The 27,987-nt window shown below is 37.8% G+C and overlaps 1 protein-coding gene across 1 annotated transcript; it reads right to left on the bottom strand.

The window, feature by feature from the left end:
- Window positions 1–156: 156 nt before the first annotated feature.
- Window positions 157–26,996, bottom strand: ahnak (AHNAK nucleoprotein). Its single transcript, XM_055158896.1, is given in 11 exon segments — window positions 157–5,028; window positions 5,030–5,134; window positions 5,136–5,195; window positions 5,198–5,320; window positions 5,322–7,220; window positions 7,222–19,179; window positions 19,289–19,542; window positions 19,637–19,793; window positions 19,877–19,936; window positions 21,013–21,074; window positions 26,712–26,996. Coding segments are annotated over 8 exon segments (18,762 nt in total). The 5' UTR covers window positions 19,877–19,936; window positions 21,013–21,074; window positions 26,712–26,996; the 3' UTR covers window positions 157–822.
- Between the last annotated feature and the right edge of the window lie 991 nt (window positions 26,997–27,987).

Below are 27,987 nucleotides of genomic sequence, written 5' to 3' on the forward strand. Positions count from 1 at the left end.
AATAATTAAAATTAAATTATATTTGTGAAAGTCATAAGCCAATTTACCCAGTTAATTATTATTTTATATATATTCAATTGTGCTTCATGAAGTAGCTATGACATTTATTTTTTAGAATAATACCAGAAGGAATCGAGTAATAAAAAGAAAAAGAGATTGAAGAAAAAAATTCTCTTTAATTTGTTTACAGTTATTGGCAAAATGCACACAAAAAGGCAGGCACAGAGACTATGCTCTACTTCCATCACAATGTTATTCAATAAAGGTCAGCTCTTTTATTAAAACTATTTTACTCTATTCTCATATCCATTTGCACATACTTTGAGCTGTATTAACATTTATTTTTGTAAAACTTTTTATAAAAGAAAAGGCACATAGTTTGAGTCAAAAAATACACTATGTATTAAAAATCACCATAAAATAACTTTTATGAACAGCGATTGTCAATGCAAATATGGCTAGTAGTCTAAATATATACATCATTAATTTGTCTCTTCAGACCATTCTATTCTATTGTGCAATTTTTACTTTTTTTTATTATCATCATCATTCATTATAAGAAAACTGTAATGTACTGTACTGTAATAAGCAAAATTATTTTTGTTAAGAAATGTATTTTGGAAATGGCTATGTTCTGCAATATAACATTTTCCTTCAGAGTATTGCCATTTGCTTATAAATCTCTATTTACAAATGAATATATAATAATACAATACAAATTAATCTTATTTACAGTTACAATGCATTTTTAATGTGTGTTACTATTCTTGTAAAAATCGAGATGATTCCTCAGCTATCAATATAGTTATCTAAAAGACTTTACTACTCTGTTTTAGGTGAGACAGATAGTTCTACTTTTGGAAACCTGAAACCACCTTTAGAACCACTTTCATTGCTTGAGGATGAGGACAACCTTGACTTTTTAGATGATAAGGAAACACCTGTTGTTCCCTCTGCTGATACTTCACTGTCTTCTCCAAAAGTCACTTCATATGAGCCTTTTGACTTTGAACCAAAACCTCCAAATGTTCCAAACTTCAACTTTCCTTTCTTTTCTTTACCCTTAGCTTCTCCAAAGTTCAGCGAAATGTCACCACCTTCTGCCTCTAGAGTAGAAGCAGAGCTAACTGTACCTGCTCCTTCAGTATTAAAAGATGGACTGTGCCTTGATTTCTTAAAAAAGTCCAAGGAGGCTGACTTGCCTTTTGGTGACATACTCATTGCACCCATCTCTCCCTCAACATTAACACCTGTTTCTTTTTGTCTGGGACTAATTTCTATCTCTGGTCCCTTGAGATCACTTGCACTGCTACTCTTGGCTTTAGATTTGCCAAATAACTTTGGAATTTTTACTTTCACTTTGCGTTCACCTAGTTTAAAATCTGGACTTGACATATCAACATTACCAGGGCTTGCCTCATACTTAAGTGAGGAGGACTTGGTTTTAAGACTCATTCCAGATGAAGTTTCTGATTCAATATTCCCTGTAGCTTCAAACCCTTCGGCTTGTGGCAATGCAATAGCAAATTTTGGTGCTTTGATTTGAGGGAAGGAAATTTTTCCTTCTGGATAATGAATAACACCAGGCCTATCAACTTCAGGGTCTTGTAAAGAAACTTTTGCTGCACATGCAAGATCATCTGTCTTCCCCTCAGATAATGACCAGTCTCCTTTGGCTTTTGGTGATTTAATATCTAATTCAACATCTGGAAAATTAAGCTTTCCAAAAACACTTTTCTTAGTTCCTTTCATGTTAATATTAGGTGTTCCAACATCAACACTTAGATCACTTTTTTTGGGCTTTCCTTTGATTTTAGGTACTTTAAATTTACCTGTTTTCCCATGTACATCCAGATCTCCTTCAAGCTTCGGACCTTTCAATGTGACATGAGTGTCTGATGAAGATATTTTGGGATCAGAAATAGAAGGAAGATTAAATTGTGGTCCTGTAATTTTTCCACTACGACTATCAGTGTCAATGTTAGGACCTTTTATGTCCAGTTTGGGTGCATTCATATCAAACTCAGCTTGAGGGAGGTTTACATCTATATCTGAACCTTCTATCCTTGGACCTTTGAACACAACTGCAGGCATTTTCATTTTAGGGATTTCAAATCCACCCTTCCCACCCTCCACTTCAATTTCTGGACCTTTGATATCAACATCTGGAAGTTTTATGTCTCCTTTAAGTTTTTGTGCAGACAAATCCATGTCTCCCTTAATCTTTGGATCCTTTAGATTGAAGTCAACGTCAGGCATGGACATTTTGTGCCCAGAAATGGATGGAAGGCTGAATTTTGCTCCCTTGATTTTTCCACTTGGGCTTTCAATGTCAATTTCAGGGGCTTTTATGTCCAGTTTTGGTACATCCACATCAATCTCAGCTGTAGGGAGAGTTGCATTTATTTCTGGACCTTCAACCTTTGGACTTTTTAATCCAAATTTAGGCATTTTTATTTTGGGCATTTCGAATCCACCCTTTGGGCCCTTCACATCAATTTCTGGACATTCAATGTCAACGTCTGGAACATTTATATCTGTTTCAAGTTTTGGTGCAGACAAATCCATGTCTCCCTTTATCTTTGGACCTTGCAGATTGAAGTCAATATCAGGCATTGAAATTTTTGACCCGGAAATGTTTGGAAGGTTGAATTTTGGTCCTTTGATTTGTCCACTTGGACTTTCCATTTCAGGGCCTTTTATGTCCACTTTTGGTGGGGCTACATCAATCTCAGCTTTTGGGACCTTTACATCTATTTCTGGACTTTCAACATTTGGACCTTTAAATCCAAATTTAGGCATTTTTAATTTTGGCATCTCAAAACCACCCTTTCTTCCCTCCACATAAATTTCTGGACCTTTGATGTCAGCATCTGGACCTTTGATGTCCCCTTCAAGCTTTGATGCAGACAAATCCATGTCTCCCTTGACTTTGGGACCCTTTAGATTGAAGTCAACATCAGGCATAGAAATTTTAGACCCGGAAATGGATGGAAGGTTGAATTTTGGTCCTTTGATTTTTCCGCTTGGACATTCAATGTCAATTTCAGGGCCCTTTAAGTCCAGTTTGGGTGCATCCACATCAATTTCAGCTTTAGGGAGCTTTACATCTACATCAAGCCCGTCACCTTTTGGACCTTTTACTCCAAATGTAGGCATTTTGATTTTGGGCATTTCAAATCCACCCTTTGGCCCCTCCACATCAATTTCTGGGCATTTGATGTCAACATCTGGAACATTTATGTCTCCTTCAAGCTTTGGTGCAGACAAATCTATGTCTCCTTTTATCTTCGGATCCTTCATATTGAAGTCAACATCAGGCATAGAAATTTTGGGTCCAGAAATGGATGGAAGGTTAAATTTTGATCCTTTGATTTTTCCAGTAGGACTTTCAATGTCAATTTGGGGGCCTTTTATGTCCAGTTTGGGTGCATCTACATCAATTTCAGCTTTAGGGAGCTTTACATCTACTTCAGGTGCCTTTGTACCTTTGAGTCCAAATTTAGGCATTTTTATCTTGGGCATTTCAAATCCACCCTTTGGTCCCTCCACATCAATTTCTGGACATTCAGTGTCAACATCTGGAAGATTTATGTCTCCCTCAAGTTTTGGTGCAGACAAATCCATGTCTCCCTTGACCTTTGGACCCTTTAGATTGAGGCCAACGTCAGGCATAGTGATTTTGGGACCAGAAATGGATGGAAGATGGAATGTTGGTCCTTTCACTTTTCCACTTGGACTTTCAATGTCAATTTGGGGACCTTTTATGTCCAGTTTGGGTGCATCCACATCAATTTCAGCTTTAGGGAGCTTTACATCTACTTCAGGTGCTTCAACCTTTTGACCTTTGAATCCAAATTTAGGCATTTTAAATTTTGGCATCTCAAATTCACCTTTTGGGCCCTTCACATCAATTTCTGGACATTTGATATCAACATCGGGACTTTTTATATCTCCTTCAAGTTTTGGTGCAGACAAATCCATGTCTCCCTTTATCTTTGGACCCTTTAGATTGAAGTCAACATCAGGCATAGACAGTTTCGTCCCGGAAATGGATGGAAGGTGGAATTTTGTTTTCTTAATCTTTCCACTAGGACTTTCAATGTCAATTTCAGGGCCCTTTATGTCCAGTTTGGGTGCAGCCACATCAATTTCAGCTTTAGGAAGTTTTACATCGATATCGGGTCCTTCAGCCTTTGTACCTTTGAGTCCAAATTTAGGCATTTTTATCTTGGGCATTTCAAATCCACCCTTTGGTCCCTCCACATTAATGTCTGGACATTCAATGTCAACATCTGGAAGATTTATGTCTCCTTCAAGTTTTGGTGCAGACAAATCCATGTCTCCCTTTATCTTTCGACCCTTTAGATTGAAGTCAACGTCAGGCATAGTGATTTTGGGTCCAGAAATGTTTGGAAGATTAAATTTCGGTCCTTTGATTTTTCCACTAGGACTTTCAATGTCAATTTCAGGGCCCTTTAAGTCCAGTTTGGATGCATCCACATCAATTTCAGCCTTAGGGAGCTTTACATCTACTTCAGGTGCTTCAACCTTTTGACCTTTGAATCCAAATTTAGGCATTTTAAATGTTGGCATTTCAAATCCACCCTTTGGTCCCTTCACATCAATTTCTGGACATTCGAAGTCTACATCTGGAAGATTTATATCTCCTTCAAGTTTTGGTGCAGACAAATCCATGTCTCCTTTTATCTTTGGACCTTTAAGATTCAAATCAACGTCAGGCATAGTGATTTTGGGTCCAGAAATGTTTGGAAGATTAAATTTCGGTCCTTTGATTTTTCCACCAGGACTTTCAATGTCAATTTCAGGGCCCTTTAAGTCCAGTTTGGGTGCATCTACATCAATTTCAGCTTTAGGGAGCTTTACATCTACTTCAGGTGCTTCAACCTTTTGACCTTTGAATCCAAATTTAGGCATTTTAAATGTTGGCATTTCAAATCCACCCTTTGGTCCCTTCACATCAATTTCTGGACATTTGATGTCTACATCTGGAAGATTTATATCTCCTTCAAGTTTTGGGTGCAGACAAATCCATGTCTCCCTTTATCTTTGGACCTTTAAGATTCAAATCAACATCGGGCATAGTGATTTTGGGTCCAGAAATGGATGGAAGATTGGAATTTCGGTCCTTTGATTTTTCCACTTGGACTTTCAATGTCAATTTCAGGGCCCTTTTAATGTCCAGTTTGGGTGCATCCACATCAATTTCAGCTTTAGGGAGCTTTACATCTACTTCAGGTGCTTCAACCTTTTGACCTTTGAATCCAAATTTAGGCATTTTAAATGTTGGCATTTCAAATTCCACCCTTTGTTCCTTCCACATCAATGTCTGGACATTCAATGTCAACATCTGGAAGATTTATGTCTCCTTCAAGTTTTGGTGCAGACAAATCCATGTCTCCCTTTATCTTTCGACCCTTTAGATTGAAGTCTACATCAGGCATAGTGATTTTGGGTCCAGAAATGTTTGGAAGATTAAATTTCGGTCCTTTGATTTTTCCACTAGGACTTTCAATGTCAATTTCAGGGCCCTTTAAGTCCAGTTTGGGTGCATCCACATCAATTTCAGCTTTAGGGAGCTTTACATCTACTTCAGGTGCTTCAACCTTTTGACCTTTGAATCCAAATTTAGGCATTTTAAATGTTGGCATTTCAAATCCACCCTTTGGTCCCTTCACATCAATTTCTGGACATTTGATGTCTACATCTGGAAGATTTATATCTCCTTCAAGCTTGGGTGCAGACAAATCCATGTCTCCCTTTATCTTTGGACCTTTAAGATTCAAATCAACATCGGGCATAGTGATTTTGGGCCCAGAAAAGGATGGAAGGTGGAACTTTGGTCCTTTGATTGTTCCACTTGGACTTTCAATGTCAATTTCAGGGCCCTTTAAGTCCAGTTTGGGTGCATCCACATCAATTTCAGCTTTAGGGAGCTTTACATCTACTTCAGGTGCTTCAACCTTTGTACCTTTGAATCCAAATTTAGGCATTTTAAATTTTGGCATTTCAAATCCACCCTTTGTTCCTTCCACATCAATGTCTGGACATTCAATGTCAACATCTGGAAGATTTATGTCTCCTTCAAGTTTTGGTGCAGACAAATCCATGTCTCCCTTTATCTTTCGACCCTTTAGATTGAAGTCAACGTCAGGCATAGTGATTTTGGGTCCAGAAATGTTTGGAAGATTAAATTTCGGTCCTTTGATTTTTCCACTTGGACTTTCAATGTCAATTTCAGGGCCCTTTAAGTCCAGTTTGGGTGCATCCACATCAATTTCAGCTTTAGGGAGCTTTACATCTACTTCAGGTGCTTCAACCTTTTGACCTTTGAATCCAAATTTAGGCATTTTAAATGTTGGCATTTCAAATCCACCCTTTGGTCCCTTCACATCAATTTCTGGACATTTGATGTCTACATCTGGAAGATTTATATCTCCTTCAAGCTTGGGTGCAGACAAATCCATGTCTCCCTTTATCTTTGGACCTTTAAGATTCAAATCAACATCGGGCATAGTGATTTTGGGCCCAGAAAAGGATGGAAGGTGGAACTTTGGTCCTTTGATTGTTCCACTTGGACTTTCAATGTCAATTTCAGGGCCCTTTAAGTCCAGTTTGGGTGCATCCACATCAATTTCAGCTTTAGGGAGCTTTACATCTACTTCAGGTGCTTCAACCTTTGTACCTTTGAATCCAAATTTCGGCATTTTTATCTTGGGCATTTCAAATCCACCCTTTGTTCCTTCCACATCAATGTCTGGACATTCAATGTCAACATCTGGAAGATTTATGTCTCCTTCAAGTTTTGGTGCAGACAAATCCATGTCTCCCTTTATCTTTCGACCCTTTAGATTGAAGTCAACGTCAGGCATAGTGATTTTGGGTCCAGAAATGTTTGGAAGATTAAATTTTGGTCCTTTGATTTTTCCACTAGGACTTTCAATGTCAATTTCAGGGCCCTTTAAGTCCAGTTTGGGTGCATCCACATCAATTTCAGCTTTAGGGAGCTTTACATCTACTTCAGGTGCTTCAACCTTTTGACCTTTGAATCCAAATTTAGGCATTTTAAATGTTGGCATTTCAAATCCACCCTTTGTTCCTTCACATCAATTTCTGGACATTTCAATGTCAACACATCTGGAAGATTTATGTCTCCTTCAAGTTTTGGGTGCAGACAAATCCATGTCTCCCTTTATCTTTCGACCCTTTAAGATTGAAATCAACGTCAGGCATAGTGATTTTGGGTCCAGAAATGTTTGGAAGATTAAATTTTGGTCCTTTGATTTTTCCACTTGGACTTTCAATGTCAATTTCAGGGCCCTTTAAGTCCAGTTTGGGTGCATCCACATCAATTTCAGCTTTAGGGAGCTTTACATCTACTTCAGGTGCTTCAACCTTTGTACCTTTGAATCCAAATTTAGGCATTTTTATCTTGGGCATTTCAAATCCACCCTTTGTTCCTTCCACATCAATGTCTGGACATTCAATGTCAACAGCTGGAAGATTTATGTCTCCTTCAAGTTTTGGTGCAGACAAATCCATGTCTCCCTTTATCTTTCGACCCTTTAGATTGAAATCAACGTCAGGCATAGTGATTTTGGGTCCAGAAATGTTTGGAAGATTAAATTTTGGTCCTTTGATTTTTCCACTAGGACTTTCAATGTCAATTTCAGGGCCCTTTAAGTCCAGTTTGGGTGCATCCACATCAATTTCAGCTTTAGGGAGCTTTACATCTACTTCAGGTGCTTCAACCTTTTGACCTTTGAATCCAAATTTAGGCATTTTAAATGTTGGCATTTCAAATCCACCCTTTGGTCCCTTCACATCAATTTCTGGACATTCAATGTCAACATCTGGAAGATTTATGTCTCCTTCAAGTTTTGGTGCAGACAAATCCATGTCTCCCTTTATCTTTGGACCCTTTAGATTGAAGTCAACGTCAGGCATAGTGATTTTGGGCCCAGAAATGGATGGAAGATGGAATTTTGGTCCTTTCACTTTTCCACTTGGACTTTCAATATCAATTTCAGGGCCCTTTAAGTCCAGTTTGGGTGCATCCACATCAATTTCAGCTTTAGGGAGCTTTACATCTACTTCAGGTGCTTCAACCTTTGAACCTTTGTGTCCAAATTTAGGCATTTTTATCTTGGGCATTTCAAATCCACCCTTTGGTCCCTCCACATCAATGTCTGGACATTCAATGTCAACATCTGGAAGTTTTATGTCTCCTTCAAGTTTTGGTGCAGACAAATCCATGTCTCCTTTTATCTTTCGACCCTTTAGATTGAAGTCAACGTCAGGCATAGTGATTTTTGCTCCAGAAATGTTGGGAAGATTAAATTTCGGTCCTTTGATTTTTCCACTTGGACTTTCAATGTCAATTTCAGGGCCCTTTAAATCCAGTTTGGGTGTATCCACATCCATTTCAGCCTTAGGGAGCTTTACATCTACTTCAGGTGCTTCAACGTTTTGACCTTTGAATCCAAATTTAGGCATTTTAAATGTTGGCATTTCAAATCCACCCTTTGGTCCCTTCACATCAATTTCTGGACATTCGATGTCAACATCTGGAAGATTTATATCTCCTTCAAGCTTGGGTGCAGACAGATCCATGTCTCCTTTTATCTTTGGACCTTTAAGATTCAAATCAACATCGGGCATAGTGATTTTGGGTCCAGAAATGGATGGAAGGTGGAATTTTGGTCCTTTCACCTTTCCACTGGGACTTTCAATATCAATTTCAGGGCTTTTTATGTCCACTTTTGGTGCATCCACATCAATTTCCGCTTTAGGGAGCTTTACATCTACTTCAGGTGCTTCAACCTTTGTACCTTTGTGTCCAAATTTAGGCATTTTTATTTTGGGCATTTCAAATCCACCCTTTATTCCTTCCACATCAATGTCTGGACATTCGATGTCAACATCTGGAAGATTTATGTCTGCCTCAAGTTTTGGTGTAGACAAATCCATGTCTCCTTTCATCTTTGGACCTTTTAGATTGAAGTCAACATCAGGCATAGCAAGTTTTGGCCCAGAAATCGATGGAAGATTAAATTTTGGTCCTTTCAGTTTTCCACTGGGACTTTCAGTGTCAATGTGGGGGGCTTTAATATCTAATTTAGGTTCACTTACATAAATGTCAGCCTTAGGGAGATTTACATCTATGTCTGGGCCTTCAGACTTGGGACTCTTGAATCCAAATTTCGGCATTTTGAATTTTGGAACTTTAACCTTTGGGCTTTTTACTTTTTGACCTTTCACATCCATCTCTGGTGTTTTAATGTGCCCTTTGACTTCGCCTTTTAAGTTTGAACTTAAATCTAATTCAGGACCTTCCGGTTTGGGAGCTTTGGTGCCAAATTTGGGCATTTTGACTTTTGGCATTTTAAATCCTCCTTTTGTACCATCGATGTTGACATCAGGCAGATCAACTTCTGGTGCACAAACTTCTCCTTCAATTTTAGGGACTGAAATATCAACATCTCCTTCCAACTTAGGACCTTTGAGGTTTATGTCCAAATCTGGCATTTTTGGACCCTTTATAGATGGCATACTAAATTTAGGCCCTTTAAATTTTCCATCTGGTCCTTTAATGTCAATATCAGGAAGATTAGCATCAACCTTTGGTCCTTTCAAGTCAAGTTCAGCTTTTGGAAGACTGACATCAATTTCTGGAATTTCTGGTTTGGGAGCTTTGATGCCAAATTTGGGCATTTTGACTTTTGGCATTTTAAATCCTCCTTTTGTACCATCGATGTTGACATCAGGCAGATCAATTTCTGGTGCACAAACTTCTCCTTCAATTTTAGGGACTGAAATATCAACATCTCCTTCCAACTTAGGACCTTTGAGGTTTATGTCCAAATCTGGCATTTTTGGACTCTTTATGGATGGCATACTAAATTTAGGCCCTTTAAGTTTTCCATCAGGTCCTTCAATATCAACATCAGGAAGATTAACATCAACATTTGGTCCTTTCAAGTCAATTTCAGCTTTTGGAAGACTTACATCAACTTTTGGACCCTCCAGTTTAGGAGCTTTGATGTCAAATGAGGGCATTGTGACTTTTGGCATTTTAAATCCTCCTTTTGTACCATCGATGTTGACATCGGGCAGATCAACTTCTGGTGCACTAACTTTGCCTTCAATTTTAGGAACTGAAATATCAACATCTCCCTCCAACTTGGGACCTTTGAGGTTTATGTCCAAATCTGGCATTTTTGGACTCTTTATGGATGGCATACTAAATTTAGGTCCTTTAAGTTTTACATCAGGTCCTTTAATGTCAATATCAGGAAGATTAACATCAGCTTTTGGACCTTTCAAGTCAATTTCAGCTTTTGGAAGACTTACATCAACTTTTGGACCCTCCAGTTTGGGAGCTTTGATGTCAAATTTGGGCATTTTGACTTTTGGCATTTTAAATCCTCCTTTTGTACCATCGATGTTGACATCAGGCAGATCAACTTCTGGTGCACAAACTTCTCCTTCAATTTTAGGGACTGAAATATCAACATCTCCCTCCAACTTGGGACCTTTGAGGTTTATGTCCAAATCTGGCATTTTTGGACTCTTTATGGATGGCATGCTAAATTTCGGCCCTTTAAGTTTTCCATCAGGTCCTTCAATATCAACTTCAGGAAGATTAACATCAGCTTTTGGACCTTTCAAGTCAATTTCAGCTTTTGGGAGACTTACATCAACTTTTGGACCCTCCAGTTTGGGAGCTTTGATGTCAAATGAGGGCATTTTGACTTTTGGCATTTTAAATCCTCCTTTTGTACCATCGATGTTGACATCAGGTAGATCAACTTCTGGTGCACAAACTTCTCCTTCAATTTTAGGGACTGAAATATCAACATCTCCCTCCAACTTGGGACCTTTGAGGTTTATGTCCAAATCTGGCATTTTTGGACCCTTTATGGATGGCATACTAAATTTAGGCCCTTTAAATTTTCCATCAGGTCCTTTAATGTCAATATCAGGAAGATTAACATCAACTTTTGGTCCTTTCAAGTCAAGTTCAGCTTTTGGAAGACTTACATCAATTTCTGGAATTTCTGGTTTGGGAGCTTTGATGCCAAATTTGGGCATTTTGACCTTTGGCATTTTAAATCCTCCTTTTGTACCATCGATGTTGACATCAGGCAGATCAATTTCTGGTGCACAAACTTTGCCTTCAATTTTAGGAACTGAAACATCAACATCTCCCTCCAACTTGGGACCTTTGAGGTTTATGTCCAAATCTGGCATTTTTGGACCCTTTATAGATGGCATACTAAATTTAGGCCCTTTAAGTTTTCCATCAGGTCCTTCAATATCAACATCAGGAAGATTAACATCAACATTTGGTCCTTTCAAGTCAATTTCAGCTTTTGGGAGACTTACATCAACTTTTGGACCCTCCAGTTTGGGAGCTTTGATGTCAAATGAGGGCATTGTGACTTTTGGCATTTTAAATCCTCCTTTTATACCATCGATGTTGACATCAGGCAGATCAACTTCTGGTGCACAAACTTCTCCTTCAATTTTAGGGACTGAAATATCAGCATCTCCCTCCAACTTGGGACCTTTGAGGTTTATGTCCAAATCTGGCATTTTTGGACCCTTTATGGATGGCATACTAAATTTAGGCCCTTTAAATTTTCCATCAGGTCCTTTAATGTCAATATCAGGAAGATTAACATCAACTTTTGGTCCTTTCAAGTCAAGTTCAGCTTTTGGAAGACTTACATCAATTTCTGGAATTTCTGGTTTGGGAGCTTTGATGCCAAATTTGGGCATTTTGACCTTTGGCATTTTAAATCCTCCTTTTGTGCCATCGATGTTGACATCAGGCAGATCAATTTCTGGTGCACAAACTTTGCCTTCAATTTTAGGAACTGAAACATCAACATCTCCCTCCAACTTAGGACCTTTGAGGTTTATGTCCAAATCTGGCATTTTTGGACTCTTTATGGATGGCATACTAAATTTAGGCCCTTTAAGTTTTCCATCAGGTCCTTCAATATCAACATCAGGAAGATTAGCATCAACATTTGGTCCTTTCAATTCAATTTCAGCTTTTGGGAGACTTACATCAACTTTTGGACCCTCCAGTTTGGGAGCTTTGATGTCAAATGAGGGCATTGTGACTTTTGGCATTTTAAATCCTCCTTTTGTACCATTAATGTTGACATCAGGCAGATCAACTTCTGGTGCACTAACTTTGCCTTCAATTTTAGGAACTGAAATATCAACATCTCCCTCCAACTTGGGACCTTTGAGGTTTATGTCCAAATCTGGCATTTTTGGACCCTTTATGGATGGCATACTAAATTTAGGCCCTTTAAGTTTTCCATCAGGTCCTTTAATGTCAATATCAGGAAGATTAACATCAACTTTTGATCCTTTCAAGTCAAGTTCAGCTTTTGGAAGACTTACATCAACTTCTGGACCTTCTGGTTTAGGAGCTTTGATGCCAAATTTGGGCATTTTGACTTTTGGCATTTTAAATCCTCCTTTTGTACCATCGATGTTGACATCAGGCAGATTAACTTCTGGTCCACTAACTTTGCCTTCAATTTTAGGGACTGAAATATCAACATCTCCCTCCAACTTGGGACCTTTGAGGTTTATGTCCAAATCTGGCATTTTTGGACCCTTTATGGATGGCATGCTAAATTTCGGCCCTTTAAGTTTTCCATCAGGTCCTTCAATATCAACATCAGGAAGATGAACATCAACATTTGGTCCTTTCAAGTCAATTTCAGTTTTTGGAAGACTTACATCAACTTTTGGGCCCTCCAGTTTGGGAGCTTTGATGTCAAATGAGGGCATTGTGACTTTTGGCATTTTAAATCCTCCTTTTGTACCATCGATGTTGACATCGGGCAGATCAGCATCTGATGCACAAACTTCTCCTTCAATTTTAGGAACTGAAATATCAGCATTTCCCTCCAACTTGGGACCTTTGAGGTTTATGTCCAAATCTGGCATTTTTGGACCCTTTATGGATGGCATACTAAATTTAGGCCCTTTAAGTTTTCCATCAGGTCCTTTAATGTCAATATCAGGAAGATTAACATCAGCTTTTGGTCCTTTCAAGTCAATTTCAGCTTTTGGAAGACTTACATCAACTTTTGGGCCCTCCAGTTTGGGAGCTTTGATGTCAAATGAGGGCATTGTGACTTTTGGCATTTTAAATCCTCCTTTTGTACCATCGATGTTGACATCAGGCAGATCAACTTCTGATGCACTAACTTTGCCTTCAATTTTAGGAACTGAAATATCAACATCTCCCTCCAACTTGGGACCTTTGAGGTTTATGTCCAAATCTGGCATTTTTGGACCCTTTATAGTTGGCATACTAAATTTAGGCCCTTTAAGTTTTACATCTGGTCCTTCAATGTCAATATCAGGAAGATTAGCATCAGCTTTTGGTCCTTTCAAGTCAATTTCTGCTTTTGGAAGACTTACATCAACTTCTGGACCTTCTGGTTTGGGTGTTTTGATGCCAAATTTGGGCATTTTCACTTTTGGCATTTTAAATCGTCCTTTTGTACCATCGATGTTGACATCGGGCAGATCAACTTCTGGTGCACTAACTTTGCCTTCAATTTTAGGAACTGAAATATCAGCATCTCCCTCCAACTTGGGACCTTTGAGGTTTATGTCCAAATCTGGCATTTTTGGACCCTTTATAGATGGCATACTAAATTTAGGCCCTTTAAATTTTCCATCAGGTCCTTTAATGTCAATATCAGGAAGATTAACATCAGCTTTTGGTCCTTTCAAGTCAATTTCAGCTTTTGGAAGACTTACATCAACTTTTGGACCCTCCAGTTTGGGAGCTTTGATGTCAAATGAGGGCACTGTGACTTTTGGCATTTTAAATCCTCCTTTTGTACCATCAATGTTGACATCAGGCAGATCAACTTCTGGTGCACAAACTTCTCCTTCAATTTTAGGAACTGAAATATCAGCATCTCCCTCCAACTTGGGACCTTTGAGGTTTATGTCCAAATCTGGCATTTTTGGACTCTTTATGGATGGCATACTAAATTTAGGTCCTTTAAGTCTTACATCTGGTCCTTCAATGTCAATATCAGGAAGAGTAACATCAGCTTTTGGTCCTTTCAAGTCAATTTCTGCTTTTGGAAGACTTACATCAACTTCTGGACCTTCTGGTTTGGGAGCTTTGATGCCAAATTGGGGCATTTTCACTTTTGGCATTTTAAATCCTCCTTTTGTACCATCGATGTTGACATCAGGCAGATCAATTTCTGGTGCACAAACTTTGCCTTCAATTTTAGGAACTGAAATATCAACATCTCCCTCCAACTTGGGACCTTTGAGGTTTATGTCTAAATCTGGCATTTTTGGACCCTTTATGGATGGCATACTAAATTTCTGCCCTTTGAGTTTTCCATCAGGTCCTTCGATGTCAATATCAGAAAGATTAACATCAACATTTGGTCCTTTCAAGTCAATTTCTGCTTTTGGAAGACTTACATCAACTTCTGGACCTTCTAGTTTGGGAGTTTTGATACCAAATCTGGGCATTTTGACCTTTGGCATTTTAAATCCTCCTTTTGTACCATCGATGTTGACATCGGGCAGGTCAACTTCTGCTGCACTAACTTTGCCTTCAATTTTAGGAACTGAAATATCAACATCTCCCTCCAACTTGGGACCTTTGAGGTTTATGTCCAAATCTGGCATTTTTGGACCCTTTATAGATGGCATACTAAATTTAGGCCCTTTAAGTTTTACATCTGGTCCTTCAATGTCAATATCAGGAAGATTAACATCAGCTTTTGGTCCTTTCAAGTCAATTTCTGCTTTTGGAAGACTTACATCAACTTCTGGACCTTCTGGTTTGGGAGTTTTGATGCCAAATTGGGGCATTTTCACTTTTGGCATTTTAAATCCTCCTTTTGTACCATCGATGTTGACATCAGGCAGATCAACTTCTGGTGCACAAACTTCTCCTTCAATTTTAGGAACTGAAATATCAACATCTCCCTCCAACTTGGGACCTTTGAGGTTTATGTCTAAATCTGGCATTTTTGGACCCTTTATGGATGGCATACTAAATTTCGGCCCTTTGAGTTTTCCATCAGGTCCTTCGATGTCAATATCAGAAAGATTAACATCAACATTTGGTCCTTTCAAGTCAATTTCTGCTTTTGGAAGACTTACATCAACTTCTGGACCTTCTGGTTTGGGAGTTTTGATACCAAATCTGGGCATTTTGACCTTTGGCATTTTAAATCCTCCTTTTGTACCATCGATGTTGACATCGGGCAGCTCAACTTCTGGTGCACTAACTTTGCCTTCAATTTTAGGAACTGAAATATCAACATCTCCCTCCAACTTGGGACCTTTGAGGTTTATGTCCAAATCTGGCATTTTTGGACCCTTTATAGATGGCATACTAAATTTAGGCCCTTTAAGTTTTCCATCAGGTCCTTCAATGTCAATATCAGGAAGATTAACATCAACTTTTGGTCCTTTCAAGTCAAGTTCAGCTTTTGGAAGACTTACATCAACTTTTGGGCCCTCCAGTTTAGGAACTTTGATATCAAATGAGGGCATTGTGACTTTTGGCATTTTAAATTCTCCTTTTGTACCATCGATGTTGACATCAGGCAGATCAACTTCTGGTGCACAAACTTTGCCTTCAATTTTAGGAACTGAAATATCAACATCTCCCTCCAACTTAAGACCTTTGAGGTTTATGTCCATATCTGGCATTTTTGGACCCTTTATGGATGGCATACTAAATTTCGGCCCTTTGAGTTTTCCATCAGGTCCTTCGATGTCAATATCAGAAAGATTCACATCAACTTTTGATCCTTTCAAGTCAAGTTCAGTTTTTGGAAGACTTACATCAACTTCTGGACCTTCTGGTTTGGGAGTTTTGATACCAAATCTGGGCATTTTGACCTTTGGCATTTTAAATCCTCCTTTTGTACCATCGATGTTGACATCGGGCAGCTCAACTTCTGGTGCACTAACTTTGCCTTCAATTTTAGGAACTGAAATATCAACATCTCCCTCCAACTTGGGACCTTTGAGGTTTATGTCCAAATCTGGCATTTTTGGACCCTTTATAGATGGCATACTAAATTTAGGCCCTTTAAGTTTTACATCAGGTCCTTCAATGTCAACATCAGGAAGATTAACATCAGCTTTTGGTCCTTTCAAGTCAAGTTCAGCTTTTGGAAGACTTACATCAACTTTAGGGCCCTCCAGTTTAGGAGCTTTGATGTCAAATGAGGGCATTGTGACTTTTGGCATTTTAAATTCTCCTTTTGTACCATCGATGTTGACATCAGGCAGATCAACTTCTGGTGCACAAACTTCTCCTTCAATTTTAGGAACTGAAATATCAACATCTCCCTCCAACTTAAGACCTTTGAGGTTTATGTCCATATCTGGCATTTTTGGACCCTTTATGGATGTCATACTAAATTTCGGCCCTTTGAGTTTTCCATCAGGTCCTTCGATGTCAATATCAGAAAGATTAACATCAACATTTGGTCCTTTCAAGTCAATTTCAGCTTTTGGAAGACTTACATCAACTTCTGGACTTTCTAGTTTGGGAGTTTTGATACCAAATCTGGGCATTTTGACCTTTGGCATTTTAAATCCTCCTTTTGTGCCATCGATGTTGACATCAGGCAGATCAACTTCTGGTGCACTAACTTTGCCTTCAATTTTAGGAACTGAAATATCAGCATCTCCCTCCAACTTGGGACCTTTGAGGTTTATGTCTAAATCTGGCATTTTTGGACCCTTTATGGATGGCATACTAAATTTAGGCCCTTTGAATTTTCCATCAGGTCCTTCAATGTCACTATCAGGAAGATTAACATCAACTTTTGGCCCTTTCAAGTCAATTTCAGCTTTTGGAAGACTTACATCAACTTTTGGACCCTCCTGTTTGGGAGCTTTGATGTCAAATGTGGGCATTGTGACTTTTGGCATTTTAAATCCTCCTTTTGTACCATCGATGTTGACATCAGGCAGATCAACTTCTGGTGCACAAACTTTGCCTTCAATTTTAGGAACTGAAATATCAACATCTCCCTCCAACTTAGAATCTTTGAGGTTGATGTCCAAATCTGGCATTTTTGGACCCTTTATGGATGGCATACTAAATTTAGGCCCTTTAAGTTTTCCATCAGGTACTTTGATGTCAACATCAGGAAGATTAACATCAACTTTTCGTCCTTTCAAGTCAGTTTCAGCTTTTGGAAGACTTACATCAATTTCTGGACCCTCCGGCTTCGGAGTTTCAATGCTAAATGAGGATATTTTGACTTTTGGCATTTTAAATCCTCCTTTTGTGCCCTCAGTGTTGACATCCGATACATCAACCTTTGGTGCACTAACTTTGCCTTCAACTGCAGGAACTGAAATATCAACATCTTTCAAGTTGGGACCTTTGAGGTTTATGTCCAAATCTGGCATTTTTGGACCCTTTATGGATGGCATACTAAATTTAGACCCTTTAAGTTTTCGTTCTTGTCCTTCAGTATCAACATCAGGAAGATTAATATCAAATTTGACTTCACCTTTAATATTCGGAACTGACATATTACCATCTCCTTCTAGATTGGGACTTTTAAGGTTCATGTCCATGTCTGGAAGTGTTTGACCTTTAACTGATGGTAAAGTAATTTTTGTTCCTTTAAACTGTGCATCTGGTCCTTCAATGTCTGCACCTGGGACATTAATGTCAACCTTTGGTTCTGTCAATTCTACCTCGGCTTTTGGAACATTTCTGTCATCATACATTTTCTGACCTCTGATGTCAATTGAGGGCATTTTGATTTTAGGCATTTCAATTCCACCTTTTGAACCCATAATTTCAACTGTTGCAGTCATGTCTTTATCAGTCTTTGGAACGTTACCCTCCCATTTTGGACCTTCGATGCTAAATGAAGTCATTTTTACATTTGGCATTTGAAATCCAGCTTTCCCACCATCAGTGTTGACCTCCGGCAATTCAACATTTGGAAGTTTAACATCAACATTTGTTCTTTGATCTGAAGTTTCAATCACATCTTTTACTTTTTGGCCTGTCAAGCTGATATTTATGTTTTGCATAGTTAGGCTAGACCCCTCAGTTGAAGGCATTTTTATTTTTGCACCACTTACATCTATGCCTTCTATATTTCCAACACCTGCATCCAAATCTGTTCCTTTAATTGTTTGGCTTTTGATATCCACTGTTGGAACTTTTACTGTTGATATTTTTACTTCTGTTTTTTGGGTCAAAAAATTCACATTGCTATCCCCTTTGTGTTTTGTGCTTGTTTCCTCATTAACTACTGAGGATTTTATGCCTATTGATGGTAAATGTACAGATCTTTCCCCCTGCCCCCTGGATTCAATTCTAGAGATGCCAATTACATTACCAGGTAAGCTAACATCAGTTACATTCATATTTGTCCTTTCATCTGTATCAGTTTCAGAGTTTAGATTTTTTGTTTTCATAATTTCTTGTGTAGTTATATGCATTGTCCCTGGTACAGACATACTAATAGACCCTCCATTTTCATCAGCTGAAATTACATTTTCACTTCTCAGTCGCTCTATTGCGACAATCCTACTACCAGTGTTTGTACTATCATTCTGCGCCATTTTTGTGTCCTGCAGGCCCGTGTCCCCGTCCTCAAGCTTTCCATCTTCACTGCGCATTCTGAGTTCACATGAAGGAACTGTAAAACCAATGCTTTTATTTCCCTCTATATCTCCCTCTCTTTGAATACTTTTGGAATAAATACCTCCAGTGCCCCATCTTGTATCAGCTAAATTAATTTGTGGCCCTGTGTGAGAAACTTTCTTGAACTCAAAAACTCCCTCCTCTGCTTTACCTGTATGGCTGTCATGTGACATTCTGATTTGGGATGAGTCATCTTCTGAATTCTGTCTTTGCCCTTTGATCTCAGGACTTGAAAGTTCATGTTGCTCACTTATACCATGAGGAAAATCCACAGTATACGTAGTAATGCGACGAGTAATGGTTGTTATTGTGCTTCCATCGCTGCTTGTGCTGCTGTGCCTCTCAGTCCGTACGTCCACTCCTTCAGCTAAATCTTCAGACTTCAGTCTGGGTTTAATTTTTTTGGTATATATTCTCTTATAGTCTTCGTCATCACCACTCTGTTGGGACAAATCAAAATACAGAAGTTTTTTTATTATTATGATGATTATTAGTATTCTTAACATTTTCCCAATGGGCACAAATAAATTGATTTTTTAATATACATACAAGGAGAATGTCTGGACTGGTAGCTCCAAACCGGGGACTGGTAGCTCCAAACCGGGGACTGGTAGCTCCAAACCGGGGACTCCCTTCCCATGTTAAAGTACCCATTGGTGAGCGGCACGGTGAGCAAAGAGGAGATTTGTCTTTGTTTTGTAATTTCAGACCAACTTTATGTCGACTCAATGTTTTCAGTAAATCTTCTGTCTCCTCTGTGGTCATATTCTCAAAATAGATAGTGGCACCAACAACCTGATCACCTATTAAAAAAAAAAAAAAAAAAAGCAATGGGTAGCAGCTGCAGCTTGGGAAACTCTAAAAAAAAAAAAATACCTGAAACTACCATATTCTTACCTTCATAAACTTTTCCTGATCGTCCTGCTGGTGATTCTCCTTTGACTTCCTTGACAAAAAGCTCACCTTCCTTTGTTTGTTCAAGGGTAAGGCCAGTTTTATCTGGACCTTCCCAGTCCGGAAACAACACTTCTCTGGTTTCTTCTTCTTCTGCCATCTGCAGAATTTTTATTGTTAATAGAGGTTAAACTCTATATAAAGATATTCCAATAATTTGGATATAAAACAAAGAAATGTCACCTTTTCTTGTCTTTTTTTTTTTTATACTTCTGGTGTGATTGAAGGTCAGCCTTGGTTTTCCTGCAAAGGGTGGTAAATTTTATCAAAGACAATGAGACCATTTTTACTAGTAATACATTTTTACTTTTAGTATGATGTCTTATTTCTATTAAGAGTGTCTCTATTATGAAATATAATAAATGAAATAGGTGTCATCACATTTGTATTGTTTTATTTGTATAGTAATAGATCTTGTGAAAGTCCCATGTGAAAGCTAGAGACTACTGTCTCTGACTGTCTGAGTGTCTATTTCAGAAGTAATGTGGATGATGTTTTACAATTGTTTCTCTGGTTAAGGATCAAGTCAATTTAAAGTGACACAGAGACACTTGACATTTTTAAATATTAATGAAAAACCCAGAGTTTAAGTAAGGCTGTTATATTTAATATAATAAATAATATATGCAGTCCCAACCAACACTGTTTGTAGAATTCAAACACGACACATGTTCCAGATGTGTTTCAGGACCCTGGATCAATGTGTTGATTAATTTATTTTTAATGGTTTTCTGTGCAGTGCTTTAGAAACATCAAAGCTTATAAAATGTGCTATTTAAATAGTGGATAGGACACATGTAGGAACCAACATTGAACACTAGATGGAGTTCACACCATGTTACATCTCACTTTGTTTCTATAGACTTTTCTTTAATAGCCATCCACCCAAAGTTGTGTCTTACTGAACTTGCATGTGATGATGAGGACTTGCTTAAATTGTAAGATATTTTTAGAAACTGATGTGATCCTGAATGAACATACACAGACCAAATAGCACCTTTTTTATTATTATTATTATTATTATTATTAGTAGTAGTAGTAGTAGTAGTAGTAGTAGTAGTAGTAGTGGTAGTATCATTATTAGTATTATTATTATTATTATTATTATCATTAGTAGTAGTAGTAGTAGTAGTAGTAGTGGTATTGTTGTATTTTTTAATCATATTAAAATATAGAATTTGAATACATAAATAGATAAATGGAAAGTTTACAATATGAAAGAATGTTGTCATGACTAAATTATGTGGTTTAAATAGGATCCTCTTTATTAACTTGATTAAGCTTAATTAACAATGATGACAGTGTAGTTTTAAACCTACCTTGGATTGCTCAAGCAGTGCCAAGGCCTTCACTCTGAAAGTTTGTCTTTGGTTCTTGACTTCTGCAAAGATAAAAAATAAAAAAATTAAAAAAAAATTTAAATTAATATCTACTAGTAATTTCATTTTCTGAGATGCCATACTTCAGTACAACAGGCCATTGTACCTTCTATCATATCACTGTCTGTTAATAATGAATTTCCTCACATTGTAATTATACCCGCCTACTAAGTACATAAATCCCTACTCACTCATCTGTGCAAGAGAAGACAAGCTCAAGCAAGTGCACCATTCAGTGTACTTATGTATTTAACATGCATTTAAAAAAATGTATATATGTGTCTGTGTGTGTGCGTGTGTGTGTGCGTGTGTATGTGTGCATGTGTGTGTGTGTGTTGAAAAATGCTCCTTTGCCCATCAACGGTGACTTTAGGGTAAACCAATTGTTTGTGTACAACCTGCAGCAGCTGTGTACACTTTGAACACCATGTACTGCGTGTACGACGTACTAATTAATCTAATTGGTATGTTCATTGCATGCTCTAACCCAAAGGTGAGTGACTTGGTTCCAGCTCCCACCAGTGCCTGCTGTCATTGTGTCCTTGGGCTAAATACTTCACCCATCTTCACTATGTATAAATGTGGGGTCTACCTTACATCTATCTCCCCAAGGCAGAGATAGCAACAGAGAGGTTAGCATCACCAAACAAAGTACTGTGTAGTGACTTGTAAAGTTAGAAAAGTTATTATTATTACTACTACAGGGGCTCACCTGTAGTAGTATTATCAAAGTGTCAGAATGTACATGTCAAATTGCATAAGAGGGGGTAACATGAGCACCATTGCTGAAAATGAAAACACATGCTATGGTATAGTAGAAATACCATAACACTCTCCATGAGATCACATCTCTAGACCTCTGCTTTGCTTGCACAGGGAGCAGTGCAGCACATGGCCCCACCCAGGCCTCTAGTCACACACATTCCTTGATAGAGCCGTCAGGCCAGCTGGAATGGAGCCCAGCCTCTCCCTGCAGTGAGTAACTCCAAAGAAATGTCCTCTTTCTCTATGAAGCGAGCTCCATTCTGTGCCTCCCTTCTGCAGCCTGTCTGACTGCCGACCCCCTCCCCACCCCACACCAATTCAGGCAGTCCACCACAAACTCAGGCTTCAGGCTCTGATCAAATAAACAAGAACCCCACAGACATGAACACACATTGCATATCTGCAAGTATTCAAATCTGGAATGCAATATATGTCTTTCCTTATCATTGTGATAGTCATCCAGCTTCAGGCTTTCACCCAAACAACAGCTGATGCAACATGCTACCCCACTGTCATGTTTTTCTTCTTCACCTTTCACCTGAGCTCTTCTGATACACTGAATTACATGTGTGGAATGTTTATTATAGCAACATGCACCAAACCAGGTCAACACTGAAAAAAGCGCAGTTGTACTATGGAGATAACCACTGATTGACCCTATCACTGTTGTCTGGAAAATACAGCAGTGTCACACTGATTACTGCTCAAACAGGAGTGAAATTAAGACACATGAAAGACTGTGAAAAGAGCAAGTGAATAGTCAGTAATGTCAAAACACCTATCTTCTCTGTTTATCTCAGACCATTGTCAATTTATAAAAGAAATGTTACAGAGACAAGACAGAAGGGTGCATTTGAAAACAAACAGAGGGCCTGCATGATCCACAGCTTATTCCTGTTCACCATGGTCCACACAGCCCTAAACCAGACCACAATTCCTGAAGAAGACCAAATTCTACCCACTGATGGCAATCTGGTCTGCTGCTGAACAAATTGTAACTTTGGCTGTGTATAAAAAGAAAAAAAAAAGTCTGAAAAACAAGGACACTGAGCTGGCTCTGTGTTTCTACACTTTCAAATAAGGTATGGATAGACATGCTATATTATAGCATGATATCATAGCTTTGCCCATAGAAGAAATATGGGCAAAGCTGACTTAAGAGCCTGACTTAATTAATCGCCAGATTCATTTTACACAGCATTTTTAGTTTGGAGTATCTGGGGACTGGTGCTGGGATTGTGAAAGTGAGCATTTAGCTAATTAACAGTCATTTTAGGTATATTGCCAGCAAGTTATAGTCATAGACTCTGGAAACCCAAAACATGAGGTTCATCATCCTGGTCATTGGAAAATTGGATGGAAACAAAATATGAATGTAATATAATGAATGCTTACACAAAAAAGTTAAGAAAAAAATTTACATCATGTTTACTTCATTGGGGCAGTCACTGGGGCGATCAATAGAAGATAATTTTTTTGAATAGCTGCACACATTTTTAAATCAGTAAAAGCAAATTAAATATGCAAATCATGAACATAAATTAAAGAATGTTGACTGTCAGAAAACAGAAAATTATATTATTTATGCAATACCATAGATCCCTTTAAAATGTAGGCTTGTTTATGCCTGTGTGTTGACCTAAAATATTGCCCATGAAATAAAGCAGATCTAAACAAAGCCTAATGTATTTCTAAATTTACATTCCAGTGTCAGTGCTTTGACATTTTGAGCGCCTCATTCTAAATAGACTTTGTAACAGATGCTGCATGCCATGCCACACTCTTGGCAACCCCACACAATTTGTGGAGGTTAAAGCGTGAGAAGTGTCAGATTTGTTTTATTACGTGCAGCTTTTGAATTAAATTAATGAAAGTTACTGCTTCTTCGAATATGTACCATACCATATATGCATGTATAAGTTGTGTGTTGTTGTGACGTGTTTTGTTTGTCTTTTGTGTGTGTGTGTGTGTGTGTGTGAGAGAGAGAGAGCGATGAGAATAATATAATAACTTAATTATCATCATCATCAATTATCATTAATCTTCAGTAGACTAGAAATAAATACCTCACTAACAGATCTCAATTTAACTTACTTCTCAATTTACTATTTCCCAACCAACAACAAGCAAAACACTGCTAGGCAAAACAAACAGAGCAAGGACATGCTGAAGCATTTCAAAGCTGTATTGGAAAGATGACAAGGGTGTGGCTGTGTGGACTGCCTCAAAAGACTTATGAAATCACACACACTGCACAGATGTTTATTCTTAATTATAGCATAAAGGTTTGTTTTTTTTAAATTGTTGTGCCACTTTTCTGTTTGGACTTTGAAGAACTTTGACCTTAGGTGACCTAAAGGGCTATTAAAATTCTACTCTACTAATTGTTAATCATTTTGAGTATTAACTATACATACTCTAAAACACATGCCAGAAGATATTTAAATAAATACAGTGGCATTATTAAATCAAAATAACAAACAACAGTGAACAATTCATGACTTTCATAAAAAATACAGTATATCTGAATAGCATCTAGAAGTCTTCAGTCAACATTTTGAAAATGAATTTTGAAAAGTCATTGCATTATAGAAATAATCATATCGCTACACGTACAAGAAAAATAAAAAGTGATACAACACTATCCACCCCTGTAACGGCCTCTCCATAATGTCCCTTCTTTGAAATCACCCACAAACCAGGAAATGGCAAAGGAAGTGTGGAGAAGACTGTTTAACAACGGTACAAACCTGTAATGCTGCAAGCCCATATACTGATAAAAATAAATGGAGTTTGTGACAAATATCATAACACCAAGAAGCTAAAATTTCAAAGACTCATGAAGTATGACAGATAAAAAAGGCCAAGATGTTTTGGGTTTTTTTTGTTTTTGTTTTGGATTTTTATTTATTTATTTTATTTTTTTTTTTGTCTTGAACCATAAGACATCTCTGTAAACATTTAGCTATAAACACTTGACATATACAAGCTGTCCCTCCTCGTACTAGACACACCTCTGAGGACATGTCATAAAAAAAAATCACACCTCAAAGCTTAGTAGTAAGTCCCGATTAACCCTAAATAACCTATATATAGTGTAAATAAGCAGTTACTGCCTAAAAGAGCCTAAAAACTTGTGCAACCATTTGGTTCTTCCTGCAACCTGTGTCACAATCAATCACCTCGACAGGAGCATTCCAAAATATGCTAGACATTTACAGCTGCATGCCACTTAACTGAGCGAAAAGGAAGCCAAAAGTGAAAGACACAGTACATGGGTGTGGCAAGAAGTCTGTTATGAACTTATACATGATCTTTGTGCCACAAATGTATATGTGGCACAATGATATATATGCATATATAAATACATAAATATATATATATGTATATATATATATATATATATATATATATATATATATATATATATATATATATATATATATATATATATGTGTGTGTGTGTATATATATATATATATTATTTATTTATATATTTATGTATATGTATGTATGTATGTATGTATGTATGTATATATATATATATATATATATATATATATATATATATATATATATATATATATATATATATATATATATATATATATATATAAACATACTGCTATAAGTACTGTTTCTTTCTCTTTTCCCAAAAAAAAGTGGTCTTCTTGTCTCCCCCTGTATATGCTACGGCTCTGCCCTGGTTTCAATTAGCTTGTCTTTCCAAACCACTACATTCCATTACTCCCCTCCTCACCCGCCCTTCCCCCTTCTCTTGCACACTTTTCCTCTGACTCTGTTATAACCCCCCAATCATTCACACTTCTGTTCTTCAACAGAAAAACACACGTTCACAGCTTATATTTAACATAAGGAGGAGTTTATATGAAATATGTATACTTAGTGCAAAAGAGCAACATTCAGCGAATATTTGACATGTACCCCTATTTCAGAACAAATCTTAAAGTGATATCTAAGGAGTTACTTACTTATCATACATTACAACTGTTCAGTACGTTCACAGAGATGCTGGTCTGAAGGGTTTTGTTTTTTTTGCTTTTTGGCAACAAAGGGTGTGCCTTGGTAAGGAGACAGCACAGCAAAATGGGAGGGAGTAGAGAAAGAAGGGGGTGGAAGGCGCTGAACAAGAAGAATCCACACCCAAGCCTGTTGCTGCAGGCACAGTAAAGTATGTCTACTTTCTAACCCATAAAGACGGCTGTTAAACACATTCAAATCAAGATTGTATCAGACAGCTTTAGCTCATAAAAACAAGCCTGCAAGTTATCAAACAAGCACTGCCAAACTGATCTAAACTTGTGGGTGCAAAGACAACCCTTAAAACCTGTTCAAATGCAATTTAAAATCTGTGAATTAAAAATACACAAGTCATTCATTTTTATCTTTTTAGATGTCCATGTTATCCACAGCATTATGCAAAACATTATGTAAAACAGTCCCTTTAAATATTCGTACCCTTGCCTGTGCACAAAAGTAAACTGCGCAACTGTCTCTTCATGTGATGGCAAGTACACACCCACCTCCCATCCAAAGCTTCATTTTAACTGGATTTAATTAATTACATTCACACTATTACACTGACCCACTTTTTAAACTTTTATGTAACACCAATAAATAATAAAACAACTTTCACTATTTGGGGATGACCAAGCAAAGTTATCAAAGACTGAACAACAATGTCAAGTTTTAACAAACTTGAATAATGCACATAAATATATAATAGATAGATATATAATATTATAGACTAATAAATAGACATGGTTTTCACTGTTTAGAACTGTGGCCACAGAAAAAAGTAACCTCACCTACGTAAAGTTTAAAAAGTAAACACTTTAAAAGTTTGTCTTTACCTGTGCGCAGCAGGGGCGCCTCGAAGCCTTACTTCTGCTTGAGCATCCTTGAAAACCTCTTCCCTTCCACCCAACCTAAGATCAGCGTTGTCTAAAAGACTGGTCAACTGTGCAGTCTGGTTTGCTTTTCTCAAGCCTTCCTATTTCTCTATCAAAATTTCCAGGGCGTTTTCACCTCCTCCTTCCCCTCCGCCTCCTGGACTCCCTCCCCTCTGTTGATTTTTGCCTGTTGGTTTTTTCAGTATGCTGTGTGGCTGCTCCTCTGGGTAAGTGGAGTGGCTGGACAGGGATCTGGGTATGGCTCCTGGTTTGCAGAATAGAGAAATGGGAGGGAACCTGAGGGGAGGTGACCGGTGTGAGGGAGTGGTAACCTGCTGTACTGGGACCACCCACTGCTTCCCATGGAGGGTTCCACTCAAAGATGTGCATGAAGAAATTCACTGAAAAGTTAACAAAATACATGTTAGCAACTTTGTATTATTATACATTTATGATACATTTAAACCTTGCATCTTTATAATTACAACTGGCATTATAAGCATTGCAAAGAAGACATTGTTATTCAATTTATATCAGTACAAATGTATATTTCAATCAAATTCCAGTGTTTCTTTATACAATTCACATCTTTTAGTTGGCTCTGAAACTCTGGCCTTTGTCTGTACATGCTTTCACCGTTGTCAGTTGCTGCTAAGCAAACACGCTCATAAAAAAAAAGTCCATAACAAAGTAAGAATATTGCTATAAGCACTAACTTTTAATTGTTCTATCATAGTAGGTGTTGATTTTTTATTGCACACATTAACCCCTTTTATGTTTTTGGAATCCCTCTTTCTTACTTGAGCAAAATAATTATTGAACGTATTTTCTGGAAATACATCATGTTAAGTTTTTTGACCAAATGGAATGACAGAGGTCTGTGTGACAATAAAGTTTAAAGTCAGTCATTCTCTGTACCTGGCTGTTAGCGCTTTCTGTATCCATGTTTGACTTGTATGCTGCAAGGTGGAGGCACAGCCTTTGAAATACATTTTGAAAGAGTGCCATAGAGCCTCTGCTCGTGTGTAAACAACAGGACACCTGTAATACCTGTCTGCTGTTCAACAACTTTCTGCAGGGTATTTTCGGAAGTTTACTATGGTATAATGAGCACTCAGTAAACAGGACCCTGCAGTTAGCCACTTTCACATGCAGGCAAAATAATTTGTACACTTAAAGGAGGCCTACTGTTTAACACATTATTTAAATGTTACCCACAATAGACATAGGACACATT

Source organism: Boleophthalmus pectinirostris, unplaced genomic scaffold, assembly GCF_026225935.1.
Source record: "Boleophthalmus pectinirostris isolate CB_2022bp ecotype Guang Dong unplaced genomic scaffold, ASM2622593v1 HiC_scaffold_23, whole genome shotgun sequence".
NCBI lineage: Eukaryota > Metazoa > Chordata > Actinopteri > Gobiiformes > Gobiidae > Boleophthalmus > Boleophthalmus pectinirostris.